At 40.4% G+C, this 13,721-nt stretch overlaps 1 protein-coding gene across 2 annotated transcripts; it reads right to left on the reverse strand.

Moving 5' to 3' along the window:
• Positions 1-592: 592 nt before the first annotated feature.
• Positions 593-13,334, reverse strand: LOC139983373 (peroxisomal leader peptide-processing protease-like). Of its 2 annotated transcripts, none has more exons than XM_071996889.1 (10): positions 13,147-13,334; positions 11,676-12,246; positions 9,657-9,875; positions 8,980-9,146; positions 8,402-8,563; positions 7,244-7,408; positions 6,271-6,392; positions 5,441-5,532; positions 4,125-4,219; positions 593-1,840 (listed from the first exon to the last, which is right to left on the reverse strand). In XM_071996889.1, exons 2-10 carry the CDS (start codon positions 12,230-12,232, stop codon positions 1,731-1,733), a joined length of 1,689 nt encoding a protein of 562 aa, XP_071852990.1. In that variant the 5' UTR covers positions 12,233-12,246; positions 13,147-13,334; the 3' UTR covers positions 593-1,730. The 2 variants fall into 2 exon arrangements, with proteins under 2 accessions (XP_071852990.1, XP_071852991.1); XM_071996890.1 differs by having other exon boundaries at positions 13,196-13,311.
• Positions 13,335-13,721: the final 387 nt, after the last annotated feature.

Consider the following 13,721-nt stretch of genomic DNA (forward strand, 5'->3'; position numbering starts at 1 on the left):
TAATCCGTCCCCATTTTGAGAAAGGAGGTAACTTTATGACATGATCATTTTTAGTAAGGCCATATGATTTTTTCAAATTTTATCTGCAATCGTGACGGTTTTATTTCTTACCAAAATCGTGCGTAAGGCGCCTATTCTGTGAAGGGATGGCAGGAGCTACTTCTCCCAAAAAATAATCATTCTGAACATTTGGGCCGGTGGGGATACAACTATTTGGGGGACCTAGCCCCTCACCAACACCTCCCCCCCCCCCATTGACTAGGCCACTGATCCTTCTTTTGTTTCATGTCACCAGTTTTGAGGCCTAGGCATGAACACAAACACACGCATACACACATGGCCATACACATTGAACAGACTGTTTACCTCTGGCAAGGTACCAAAAATAAGAAGGAGAAATATTAAAATGTATAACACTATTACTTTCTTCTTTCTAATGAATATATTTTATATTTGCATGACACCAACAGGCATCCATATTTATTGAATAATTCTAACTTCTTTAGCACTTGAATGGATTGTAGAAAAATTAGTCAAAATGGAAAGAAAAGATATTGATAAAATCAGCTGCTGTGATTAAGTTTTAAAAAAAAAATCATAAATATTATGTAGATTATTAAAGAACAGGCAATCAATGATATACTTATATCGTTGCCCTTTTGCACTCTCTCCATTTTTTATCTTTTGTTTTTATTGCAACACTTTTTATCTCCCATCTCACACCCTCCCCACACCCCTCCAAATTGATGGTACAAGATTTTGAGACAAATTTCTCTTTTCCGTTTTTGAATACAATATACAAATGAATCAGAGATCTCCATGAATTAACCAAGGTTAAAAGTGGTTTCTATATTTATCACTTTGTAAAGTATATCAACGTTTCTTAATCTTGATTATCAAAACACAACCTAAACCGATATTTTCACAGCTTACTGCCTCTTACACAGAATGAAACAGCTAAGCAAAAAAAGTCAAACAATTCATCTTTATTTCACTGTTTTAAATTCTTGTGAAAGACTTAATTACGACATATGTTTTCCTCTCTTTCACTTTTGGTTAGTACCATTATGTTCATAGTGGTCACGTAAGTTGGCTTTAAATCAAAACCGAAAATGGAAATATATCTGTAACGAAAATAACTGATTGCACGGCATCTGACCATATAAGGAACACGCATATTTTTTTTATGTCTTCTGAAATAAAGTTCTCATCCGACTACTCCAAAATGTATATTACCTGCCAACCTTACGCATTACAAGTAGAACCCCTGTAACAATTCTCACACAGTACAGGTAGGACCCTTGCAATGTCATTTGTGAATTAAACAGGTCACACATCTGGAGTCTATGCAGGCTAAGTTCTTCAATACCGCCCTCATTCCCTTGAGGGGAAACGTTTTCATGATACTGTAGTTTTTAGTTTTATCTAAGTTCTACACTAGCGCCCTCATTCTTTTTGGGAGACATTTTCATGATACTGTAGTTTTTAGTTTTATCTATGTTCTACAATAGCCCCCTCATTACTTTTTGGGAGACATTTTCATGATACTGTAGTTTTTATTATTTTTCTCTTTTGCTTTTAATACCCAGTATTACCAAATCTAGAAAATCTCATTTACTTTTCTAATACTTCAAAATATATCACTTTTACTAACAATTTAGTTCTCTGTATAATATTTCAGTATTTCTAATCAACTTAAGTATTGTTTCTTGCTTCTTTTCGATATTTTTTCAAAGTTTACTTTTCTCCGGCAGCACTCCAGTCCTTGAAGAATTTTGTAACTTCCACAGAGCCTCCAGTTCCTTGTTGTGTACGTTAAGAGCGTCCAGGTGTTCTAAATCTGGTAGGGCAAAAAAAAAAAAGAAACAAATTAAAGTAAAAACAATCATTCAACCAGTCAAAAAATGATTTCATCATTTACAATAACTAATAGTAGCCATCCAAAATTAAGCGCTATCATGTAACAGCAAAATGGGTTAAAACAAAACGAAAATTTGAAGAGTTTTGATGACAGCAAAGTGCAAACAGATCGTTGGGCCTTTAATTTGGCTCCAATTTGTAAAGAATTTCATTGGAGTATTAAGTTTAATAAAAGTAGCGTTAAATTTGGGGAAATTTCGATGCAAAATGACATAAGACAATTCCATGGCATTTCAAACCACTCGGGCTGGTCGAACGATATTACACTTCGACTAATGGGGAAGAAACGGTCCACTCTTAAAACTTTCTGAACATTTCTGATGTAAGCTTTTGTATTATACTGATATTAAATATGTTCCCAGGTGACAAGATATTTCGACTGGAATGGAGTCCAGGAATCAACATTCATTTTAGGAACGTATCTACTGAGGTGTCTTGGTTGGACAATTTGAAATCTAAAATCTACTGCACCCCTCCCCAACTTAACACGACCCTACTTAACTCTAGGTTCTCTACCTAATGTTCGATAGTTATGGAGACCTATGGTCTTATTGATTGCCTCCCCCCCCTCCTCCCCCACTTACACTGACTAATTAGCACACACAACTACTGCTTCTGTTAGGGACCAGTGCCCATTTAGGTCACATGATAAATAACTTTCCTATGATTGGTTCCAATCGTTAAGAGTAGACATTGCTGTGTTAGTCAGGAACTACTACATCCTAGTTGTGAAGACCCATGACCCTCTCCTCCTCCATCAAACTTCCCCCTCTTACACTGACTAATTAGCACAGGCAACTACTGTTCACCGTTAGGGACCGGTGCCCATTTAGGTCACATGATAAATAACTTTCGCATGATTGGTTAATATTATCAAGAGTAGACATTGCGGTGTAAGTCACTAACTACAAAACACGCTGCCAGCGCAAGTGATAAAATGCTGCAGGTTCAGTTTTCCTGGCTAAAACCTATACGATTAGTCATAGTCTCGAGCACATGGAACCATACCATATCCTATCCATACTGTCCCATCCACACTGTCCCATCCATACTGTCCCATCGATACTGTCCCATCGATACTGTCCCATCCATACGGTCCTATCTACACTGTCCTATCCACACTGTCCTATCCACACTGTCCTATCCACACTGTCCTATCCACAGTCCTATCCACACTGTCCTATCCACACTGTCCTATCCAAACTGTCCTATCCATACTGTCCTATCCACTGTCCTATCCACACTGTCCTATCCACACTGTCCTATCCACACTGTCCCATCCACACTGTCCCATCCACACTGTCCTATCCATCATGTCCTATCCATACTGTCCTATCCATACTGTCCTATCTATACTGTCCTATCCATACTGTCCTATCCATACTGTCCTATCCATACTGTCCTATCCATACTGTCCTATCCATACTGTCCTATCCATCATGTCCTATCCATACTGTCCTATCCATACTGTCCTATCCATACTGTCCTATCCATACTGTCCTATCCATACTGTCCTATCCATACTGTCCTATCCATACTGTCCTATCCACTGTCCTATCCACACTGTCCTATCCACACTGTCCTATCCATCATGTCCTATCCATACTGTCCTATCCATACTGTCCTATCCATCATGTCCTATCCATACTGTCCTATCCATACTGTCCTATCCATACTGTCCTATCCATACTGTCCTATCCATACTGTCCTATCCATACTGTCCTATCCATACTGTCCTATCCACTGTCCTATCCACACTGTCCTATCCACACTGTCCTATCCATCATGTCCTATCCATACTGTCCTATCCATACTGTCCTATCCATCATGTCCTATCCATACTGTCCTATCCATACTGTCCTATCCATACTGTCCTATCCATACTGTCCTATCTATACTCTCCACCAAACGACAGTCGAGTTGAGTCAGTCTGGCCGGCTTTAACATTGAGTGATATCCAGTCAGTTTCGGTAAAATTAAAACAATTAGTTGGCACCATGGAAGGCAGTTATTTTTTTACCATGCTAGGCGGTCACACTTGTAATTGTAAAGCCAGAAAAATATGTCAGTCAAGTGACAGCTGGGGTGGCCAACCCCTCACCTCCCCTCACCTCTCATCCCTTCCCATCCCTTCACCTCCCCTCCTCTCACCTATCCTCCCCTCACATGGGGAACAAGGGAACAATTTTCAGCTGCTAAATTACCTCCAGTCCGAAGAAACTTTTTCAACGGCTTCAGAAAGACTGAGTTGGGAATAGCAAAGTTGAGATGAGGAATGGTGACGCTGTGAGTGTCATCCCTGAAAAGATGAAAAGAAAAATGATTCCAATTTGAGAACAGAGAAGAATTCACTGGAAGGTTTCAGCTACATATGAATTTAAACACGCTTCCGTAGTGAAAAGCTCACTCGAATACAGCCACTTAATAAAAATGGTCACCACCCTCCCCCCAAAATTAAATAAATAAAATCATTAAAGAAAGTGTCATATTTTTGACTCTGCAATGACTTTAAAACTGCCATTCATAAATTTCCTGGGGTTTACAACTTTACCTGCCTCCATGGGGTACTTTTAATAGCCTTCGAAACTGTTACTTGCTTTTACCAGAAGGCAGGTCTATCGCAAGAGTTTTTGTGTTTTCCGTGACACACATCAGGTCATGCGGTAGACCCCTGAGAGCCAGTCATGTTTGGCCGACTCGAGTTTGTGATTTTGTGACCTTTAGACACGTCAAAAAAACAGACAGTTCTGACAGACTTTGACCTTGCCAATCCAATGTACCTGTGACAATACCCCGACATAAAGAGGTAGTCAGGTGGCTTAGCAACTTTAACGTTACCGGCCGGACAAAAGTACCAAATTTGGCATGGAGTTTCTTTTCGACCTACCTATCGATTTTATGGTCCCGATCAGAAAAGGGCACCGGGGGTCTGGAGATTGAATATATATGAAATTTCCTTTTTTTTTCCAGGGGGCCATCTTGGATTCTGGCCGCCATCTTGGAAGTGGGTGGCCCAAGCAACATACCATGACCATCATCTGTTTCAGTGAGCTCGGAAACACCTTAATTGACCCCTCATTTGTTCATCTCCGATTTTTACAGCCAGATATATGACATTTCGTTTTTTTCTGGCGGCCATCTTGGATTTTGGCCGCCATCTTGGAAGTGGGTTACTCAAGCAACATGCCATGATCATCATCTGTTTCAGTGACCCCGGAAACACCTGAATTGACCCCTCATTTGTTCATCTCTGATTTTTACAGCCAGATATATGACATTTCCTTTTTTTCTGGCGGCCATCTTGGATTTTGGCCGCCATCTTGAAAAATCGGAACCGATAAAGTGGGTTCCACGGATAAAATCGATAGATAGGTCGAAAAGAAACTCCATGCCAAATTTGGTACTTTTGTCCGGCCTGTAACGTTAAGCCTAAAAATTGTTGCTAAGCCACCTGACTAAGGGGAGGCTCTGAGCTCCTGCTATATGTATAAAGTTTAAATACTATCATAAACTGGCCTACCGACAGTTATTGGCGATGATCCCAACTAGCTTTCCGGTCTTCTGTGAGATCAGAGCGCCCCCGCTGCTGCCCGGATGGACTCCGCAACTGGTCTGCAAAATCAGACGAGAGAAAATAAACATGAGCAGCGTGAATGAAGCGACTGCACTCGAAGCCTACTAGAACATGCCGAAAGAATGAAAAAAGGAAAACCCTTTGCAATGTTGTTAGCTGCAGTGACTTAATGACAGACTTTATCTCTAGTATTAAAACACTGGAACTATAGTTGTCAACCTCCTTTTGAACCGCAAAACGCTGTCTTTTCCCCACCCCCAGTGACCCCCTCTCTAGGTTAAACGGTCATTTAAAACAGGGTTGGCAGATGGTTCATATCATTCCCTAGTGTAGCAGCGTATTAGTCGTAGCATTTACTTAGGTCGTCACTACTCTACATCGCAGCATTCCCATTGAAGCCAGTACGTCTCCTACTTCCTTTCACCTCACCAGCTATTTGCACCAGCTATTTGCACCCACCATTTGCACCCACCATTGGTACCCACCATTGGTACCCACCATTTGCACCTGCCATTTGCACCTACCATTAACACCCACCATTTGCACCCACCATGAACACCCACCATTTTTGCACCCACCATTAACACCCACCATTTGCACCAACCATTAACACCCACCATGAACACCCACCATTTGCACCCGCCTATTGTTACGTTCTATAGTATCGGTCTCAATGTCGTTCGTCCGTCAGTCTATCTTCATATCCGTCGACCTATAGATGACGAAGAGGATCCTCACTTTTTTTTCGAATATTAAAACAAAGGAGCTGAAGTTACCTGCAGCATTACTGGCTGACCTTGATGGTAAATGACCTTTGACACATGACCCGAGGTCACCGAAGCACTGAGCCGCGTCTCTGGACTGAAGAGTGGGAACCCCACCGCAAAGAGGCTCTCCCCTAAAAGTGGAAAAATTAAGAAGAAGATACCGGGGGAACGGGTATTGAGGGCAGCAGACGGACAAGAAATTAGATGGTCAACTGGGTATGAAAGGGGTGGCGAATGGTCAAAGTAATCGCCATTGAAAACTTGAAAAAAAAAGAAAAAAAAAGTGAGACACCAGAGAACTACATTTTGAGTTTGGTCGTATCCTTATATAATTCCGATCATACCACGGATGTAAATATTTCAGACATAATTAGATACCTAACAATTAATAATATTGTCCTTAGGACAACAGACATTTTATGACAGCTCAAGCAGTCACATGTGCATGTACGTGGGAGAAGCCAAATGGCTTATAACTCAACACTTCATTTTGTGGGCGACTTTCCAATTTATCAATGAAAGGGCCCAATCACACGAACTACACTAGATGCTCGGCTTAACCTTATCTTATGCCACTGTCTTTATCCACCTTACCATAGCACTGATTTTAGAGCTAAAGATCTAACCACCTAATATATCCATATCCCCTGGTTTGGTATTGAAACATTTAATGCAGCTTAGAAAATTGTCTCCCAGAATGTAACTCTTTCTTGTCCCCCAAATGTTTCAATGTAATGGTGAAATTTTCGTCGTTTGGATTATAACTTTTGAGGTAGTTCAGAAAATATCATCGCAGGTGCATTTTTGGAATAGACCAAAGTAAAACGACCTTTTTAGGAGCCGGTAAATTTTTTCCTCTAGTGAAGCTTAAAGCGCCACCAGATTTTTTTTTTTTTTTTACACCACCAAAACATACAGAGAGATGTGTGTGACCCTTGTAGGAAGACAATTTCGGTAACTTAATAACGCAGGTCTCTCTCACCTTCCCGAGTGTCTGCAGACAACTCCACTTCCGTGAGAGGAAACCTGTCCCTGTGACGACCGACCAACTGGATGATCGCAAAGTCGATGACGGACGTTTTGGAGGTGGCGAAGATGACCTTGGCTCGGCACCAAGAGTTGGTTTCCCTGTCTACTCTCACCACCACTGAAAGAGAGCAAAGGATGTGATGCATGTAACCATGGAGACACACTGAATTCTTATCAGGCCTTTAAATCAATTCAAAAAATGTTCATTCACACAAACTTTCTCAATTGTTGGTGTTTGTAAAAAAAAAATTTGCAAAACAGCCGAAATAGTGCATTAAAGGAATCGGAAAGCCTAAGATTTGAAAAAAAATATTAATATGTAATTCAAAGCTCATAAAGACAAGTTTATTGGTCCAACCTATTAGCTTGATAACATTCTTTCATTTTTGACATGAATTTTTTTGTGGCAATTCTTCCCTTAATTTTGCTGAGGTCATTTATACGCATCTTATCTGTGATGATGTAGTGATGAAGTCATAGTCCATGGATTACATCAACAACTTTCAGTTTTTGCTCTGCTGTAAAAGTTGAAATGATTATATAACCATGGCAACCAACTGGCAACCAACTACATGGACGGGGGTAGGGATATCATTTCATAGCTGGATATTTACGATACAGAAGTTTATAAGTGCCATCAACATAAGAAAACTTTGCCCCAAATTACAACTGAGCAATTGAACCATTTTCTGCAAAATGTTTAATTTACAACTTATCGTATCTCGTCAATTCAACATTTTTCTGCCAAATGTTCAATTGTTCACTTCATTCCAACTGAGCAATTGAACAATTTGCAGAAAATGTTCAATTGACAACTTATCATATCTCGTCAATTCAACATTTTTCTGCAAAATGTTTAATTGACAACTTATCATATCTCGTCAGACAATTTTTCAATTGCTCAGTTGCTTCAACTGAGAAATCCAACATTTTCCTGATGTTTGATAAGATATTATCTTGTTATCTAAACAATTTACTGAAAAATGTCAACTAATGAGGCAAAGTTTTTCTTATGTTGATGGCACTTTTAAGCTTCCGTATTACACAGATGATTTATGCAACATTTTATTCCTCCATGATTTACAACAGCATTTAACCAATGATAACTTACCGGTGTTGTTCTTGTTGATAGCGTCGAGCACGACATGCCTACAGGTTAGCAAAAACTTCCTCTCAGAGTCCACCACCACACCCGACCCCCACGAAGAACCTACTTTGACCAGTTGTATCGAATTTAGGAAGTTGTGACACCGAGGGACCTGTCCTGTATAAGCTGGAAGAAAAAGGATGATTTTTTATTTCATTATTCCAGTATAAATTTACAGAAAAATTTATAAATAGGATAAAAATATAACAATAAACAGAACATCAAAAATACAGGTTAAGACATATAAAAGTAAAAAAAGTATAAAAGTGAAAGGATGCAAGGAGTTTATCAAGCCGGACTCCCAAATTATCTGTAACGACTAATATGCCAACAATCTGCAAACTATGAAGCAATTGTCTGGACAAGAACAAAAATGTCATCTGATATAGAATTTATACCACAGAGAGAGCAGTGTTTTTTTTTTTTGTGGGCCATATCAAAATGTATTTTGTTCAAAAGTTATCGTTGAATCACAGGAAAGAACAATAAAAAAACTCCAAAAAATTTTGCCCCAAAAAAATTATATGATGATGCAAACCTACCCTGTAAAATACTGTCTTGAAGATGAGGTAGAAATGTCCTGGATTCCGAAAACTTTTCAAACATGTCGGATACGATTTCGTGGAGGGAGCACACCACCGATAATCCCACCCACTGGTTTGTTCTAAAGCACATCGGAGCCATCACAAGACCGACGGCTACAGGCTCTCTGTAAGGTAAATGGATAAAGAAACAAATCTAATGTAGTTTGTAAGAAGAGGTATTGTATCTGATACTCTGGTAAGACAATAAAAGACTTCTCGCAAGACAAATTTGTAACGTCTTCTTTTGGCCAGGGATTATATCAATCTATGACGACATATCTCTCACCAACTGGGAAGATATCTGAAGTCATCACATCATGGAAAGACAATTGTCTGGACATGTCCCTGACAGGCAGCAAAATTGGACGATTGAGAAATGAATTATTTCAGTCTTCATTTGTCCAATTTCACTGTTTGTCCATCAGTGTCTCAAAATGTCTTCTTAGTTTGTTTTCAGATTTCAGTTGACCTCTGAAGAAGATCCTGATAGGATCAAAACGTCACTACCTCAGGCCCTCTAGCTTTCACTTATATCTACCTATACAGGTTTTTTTTAAAGTATATAAGCAGTTTGCTAACCATACCCCCCCCTGCCCCCTTTCTTTAGAGTATATTTAATACAAAGCTACACGTACTCTGTGTTCTCTGGTTCAAGGAAGACCGCAGCACCCTCGGTTCCTGGGAGACACCTCGCATCAGTGAGAAGAACTACGTCACCCTTCCCTGTGAGGTTGGTCACCACGCCTCCGGTATAACTACCGACAAATGCAGAGGGGCAGAGGGAACCAAAGGGTGTACCGGTGACGGCCAGATAGTTGCCGGGAGAGATATGACTCGTTGGTATGATGGAGAAGCTGTTGGAAGGCAAAAAAAACAAACAAAATAGACTAGGATGGTTATACTGTTATTTCACGACAGAAAGGGTACTAACATTTGGTTAAAGGACAGCGGTGATCCTGATCTCGCTGATTTTGGTCAGTGGGTTAGAACTATGTCTCTGCTTCAGGTATGATTTCATCGATAGTTTGACCAGATTTGGCTACAGACAGAAAGAATTATACTTGTTAAAGCTAGGGAGTCGACTGAAGCAAGGAAATATTTCCAAACAGACTTTGCCCATGCTTTGCAAGTTCACTGTATAATTCAGATACATGGGTAGAATAATCCACGAAAGTGTCTTAAATACAAACTGGATGTTTTCTTGTTTCACTAGGTGGAGATTTTGGGCTGTTTTCGTGAAGGCTTTGACGGGCAAAATTGCGATTGATAAAGTGGTTACAATTTGACTTATGATCAAGGCAACTACTGTGTCTATCGGTGCAGCCACAGGTATGTGAATAACACCTTGATTAAGGGGGGGGGCAGCAAAATAACCATTCACCTCCACGCTGCGAGTTAAAATATATGAAAGAATAGCAGTATCACTCATTTCACTGGAAATATTTTCATATCCTCGACGGTACAGGAAAATGACCACATTTATGAGCAAAGCCAAACATGTAAAAAGCTTTTTGTACAAAAACACCAGTGTTTTCAGTATTGTAAGAAATCTTGTATTAATAAGAAAATGAAAGGGATGTGAACTTTTTCTATGCAATATATAAAAACACTAGATTATTCTCTGTAGATCAGAGGTCATCGTTATTGACCCTGCCAGATTTTCGGACGCTGAAAAATGCTAGAAATTTTCAAAAGTATTTTCCTGGAGGTGGTCAAGGATATTCAGTACTAGTACATACATATTAGACAGTTATATAGCGCTGCTACATCGAGATCATAGCACAGACAACTTAGCCTTGGTCATTGGTAACTTGTCACACTTACACGCCAAAGTGTGCACAATTCAATCAATCTCTGGGGCACCACAGTGCACCACAACCATGTCTCCCCCGGGGAACTTCCCACAGGGTACAGCCACAAACCGGCACACGCAAACTATATTTACAAGTTACCTCGCAAGTCCCCATTTATACACCTGGGTGAAGAGAGGCAATGGAGATAAAGTGCCTTGCCCAAGGACACAACGCAATGATCTGGCCAGGGCTCGAACCTGTAATCCTTAGATCACCACTCCACTGCCTTAACCACTTGACCAATAGACCACAACGCCCTCTATACTAGTGTTAGTAGAGACAGTCTCAATATGGATAACTATGTACTGATACCCCAGCAAGCTGATCGCAACCCCTTTAAGTAAACTTTGAAGTTTATAAAAATGAGGATAACTAGCTGCCCTTTACTTGATGACAGTTACCAACTGAATCCAGTTGCGATTAGACTTAGGGTCTTACTCTTGTGTTGTCTCTGTCAACTGATTCTTCTGTACCTTTGAACTGTGGTCATTAACAGCACGGGTCAAGCTGATACCCTGGGAGAGATGGTAGTCTTCAAGCGAAGGTCAGCTGTTTATCTTCATTCTGATAAACTGCAATGTTTACTTTTATATTAAAGGGGTCAGCTGGCCTGGGGTAAGCAATACATTGTTGGGAGTTGCGGACAGTGTTCATGCTCAACGAAAAGTTAGCATCAATCGGTGACCATTACCCGAATTATTTAACATATTTAATAAGGGCAATTACGCTAATGCCCTTTCAAATGATACAACCCAACTGAATATTCATCCCAATCAGCCCTTGAATAAAAGTCAAATTTACCTCCAGGGATCTTCCAACAGCGAGTCGTCTGCTTTGATCAAGGCAAACGAAGACAGCCAGGAGATATCCTTCTCGTGGTCTCTAACACCCTTCGCCTCCGATACCCCCACTCCTCTCTTCTTTGCCGTCTTCCCATCTTCCTCCTCGTCTGGGATCTCTCCTTCGAAGCTCCAACCGTCGCTCCTCCGGAAAAGTCGATTCAGCGAATCTGCCAGGGCATCGCAGGACCACAATCCAACCAGGCGACCCCGGCAAGACTTCAGCCGACCTCTTCTCTTGGTCTCCCAGAATACTTTGATGCCGTACCCTTGGGGGTGGGAGTCACCCTTTACGATGCCGTTCTGCAGATCGGCAGCTGGCAAGACTTGAGAGAAGAGACCTCCAGTGGTGAGAATGAAACCCTCTCTGGCATCGACTATGAAGCCGCTGCAACTACTCTGTGAAGATGTGTCCTCCTGTTCTTCTCCAGGTTTGATCTCTTCTTCGTTGGTAGACGAGTCGACCTGTAGGACACAGGCCGACTCGGAGAGACGGAGACGACCTGAGTCGTCAGGCATTTCGGCTCAGATGTCTGTGGACAGGGAAAGAGGTAGATGTATTGAAAATATATGTGCACACAATAATGTGAAAATATATGTGCACACAATAATGTGAAAATATATATGCACACAATAATATGAACATATATACACACAATAATGTGAAAATATAGAGACACAATACAATGAAAATATATACACAATAATTTGAAAATATGTACACAATAATATGAAAATGTATACACACAATGATGTGAAAATATATACACACAATGAACCAAAGTCACACCTGAAAATGCAATTCCCTCCATACTATTGTATACTCCAGCCACATGAACTAAATGCAAATTTTACAAGAAGAAATGTGTGTGCAAGCAGCAGGAATAACAAGCCAACTGACTTGATCACATGTCTGTAAAAGGCTCATAGTGTGACAGAACTTGCCCAGAGTATCTTCAAGTTGTAATAGGCCTTTATATATACCTGTATGCCAATTGATGTAATGTAGTCCCTAGCAGCTGGATAACCAACACCAAAAGTTAGGCAGCCTAACGATACGCCAGTTCAACAACAAACTTTAAAATCTAACTTAAGCGTGCCATAATACCCTTGCCTCACTTAGGCTTAGCCTACTACTAATACTACTTAGAATACTAGGCCTAGGCCTATAGCCTAATACTATGCCTTGGCCTACATGTACTTTACTATTAGTAATAATAAGCCAAGGCTACTTTACTATTATATTGGTGCCAATCCCCATAATTGTAATATAGCAACTTTTCAGTGTCATTACAACGTTACCCTGCAGTTGACTTAGATCAATACTAAGTTAGGCCTATAGGCCTAGGCCTAATTAGCCTACATGAAGCCTAACGTTGGTACCTGGGTACCCAGACCTGGGGGGAGTGTCAACAACTTGCAAGCAACCTTACCTTCCAACTAAAATACTGACTGGACAGTTAAAAAAATGTTTTGGGTCACCTTTCGATATAGGCACTGCACATCCTAGGTGTAAACAAGTGTGAGGTTAAATATTACGACCTGAACAATTCCTAACAGTCTCAAATGTTTTCTTCGAGCCGTCGTAAAATAACAAGGGACGTCCCCTATGGTCGAAGCACTCATTAGGTGATTGAATATAGCGCCCTCACTTTGATGTTCACAGAATTTCTGCCTTTGGCAGGTAACGACAAATTCGAACACTCAAAACAAACTATAAACAAAAACTATATGTATTATGTATGTAGGCTTACGTCATCCGTGTATCTAACACTTGAGCTACGAAAGTAGTGTTACTTTTAACCTCCCTTAAAATTGTAGAAGTCTTGTCAAATAAGGATATTATATCACTATAAAATGAGCTTCTAATATGTTTTTGCTCCTATGTATATTCAAGCAGACAGCTCGACTGAGAATGAGTGACTTTCATTACTATAGTCAGCTTTCTATTGCAGTGGCGTAGCTACGGGGGGGCCTGGGGGGGCCGAGGCCCCCCCATGAAATCGGC

The sequence above is a fragment of the Apostichopus japonicus genome, chromosome 16 (assembly GCF_037975245.1).
Source record: "Apostichopus japonicus isolate 1M-3 chromosome 16, ASM3797524v1, whole genome shotgun sequence".
Taxonomy (NCBI): domain Eukaryota; kingdom Metazoa; phylum Echinodermata; class Holothuroidea; order Aspidochirotida; family Stichopodidae; genus Apostichopus; species Apostichopus japonicus.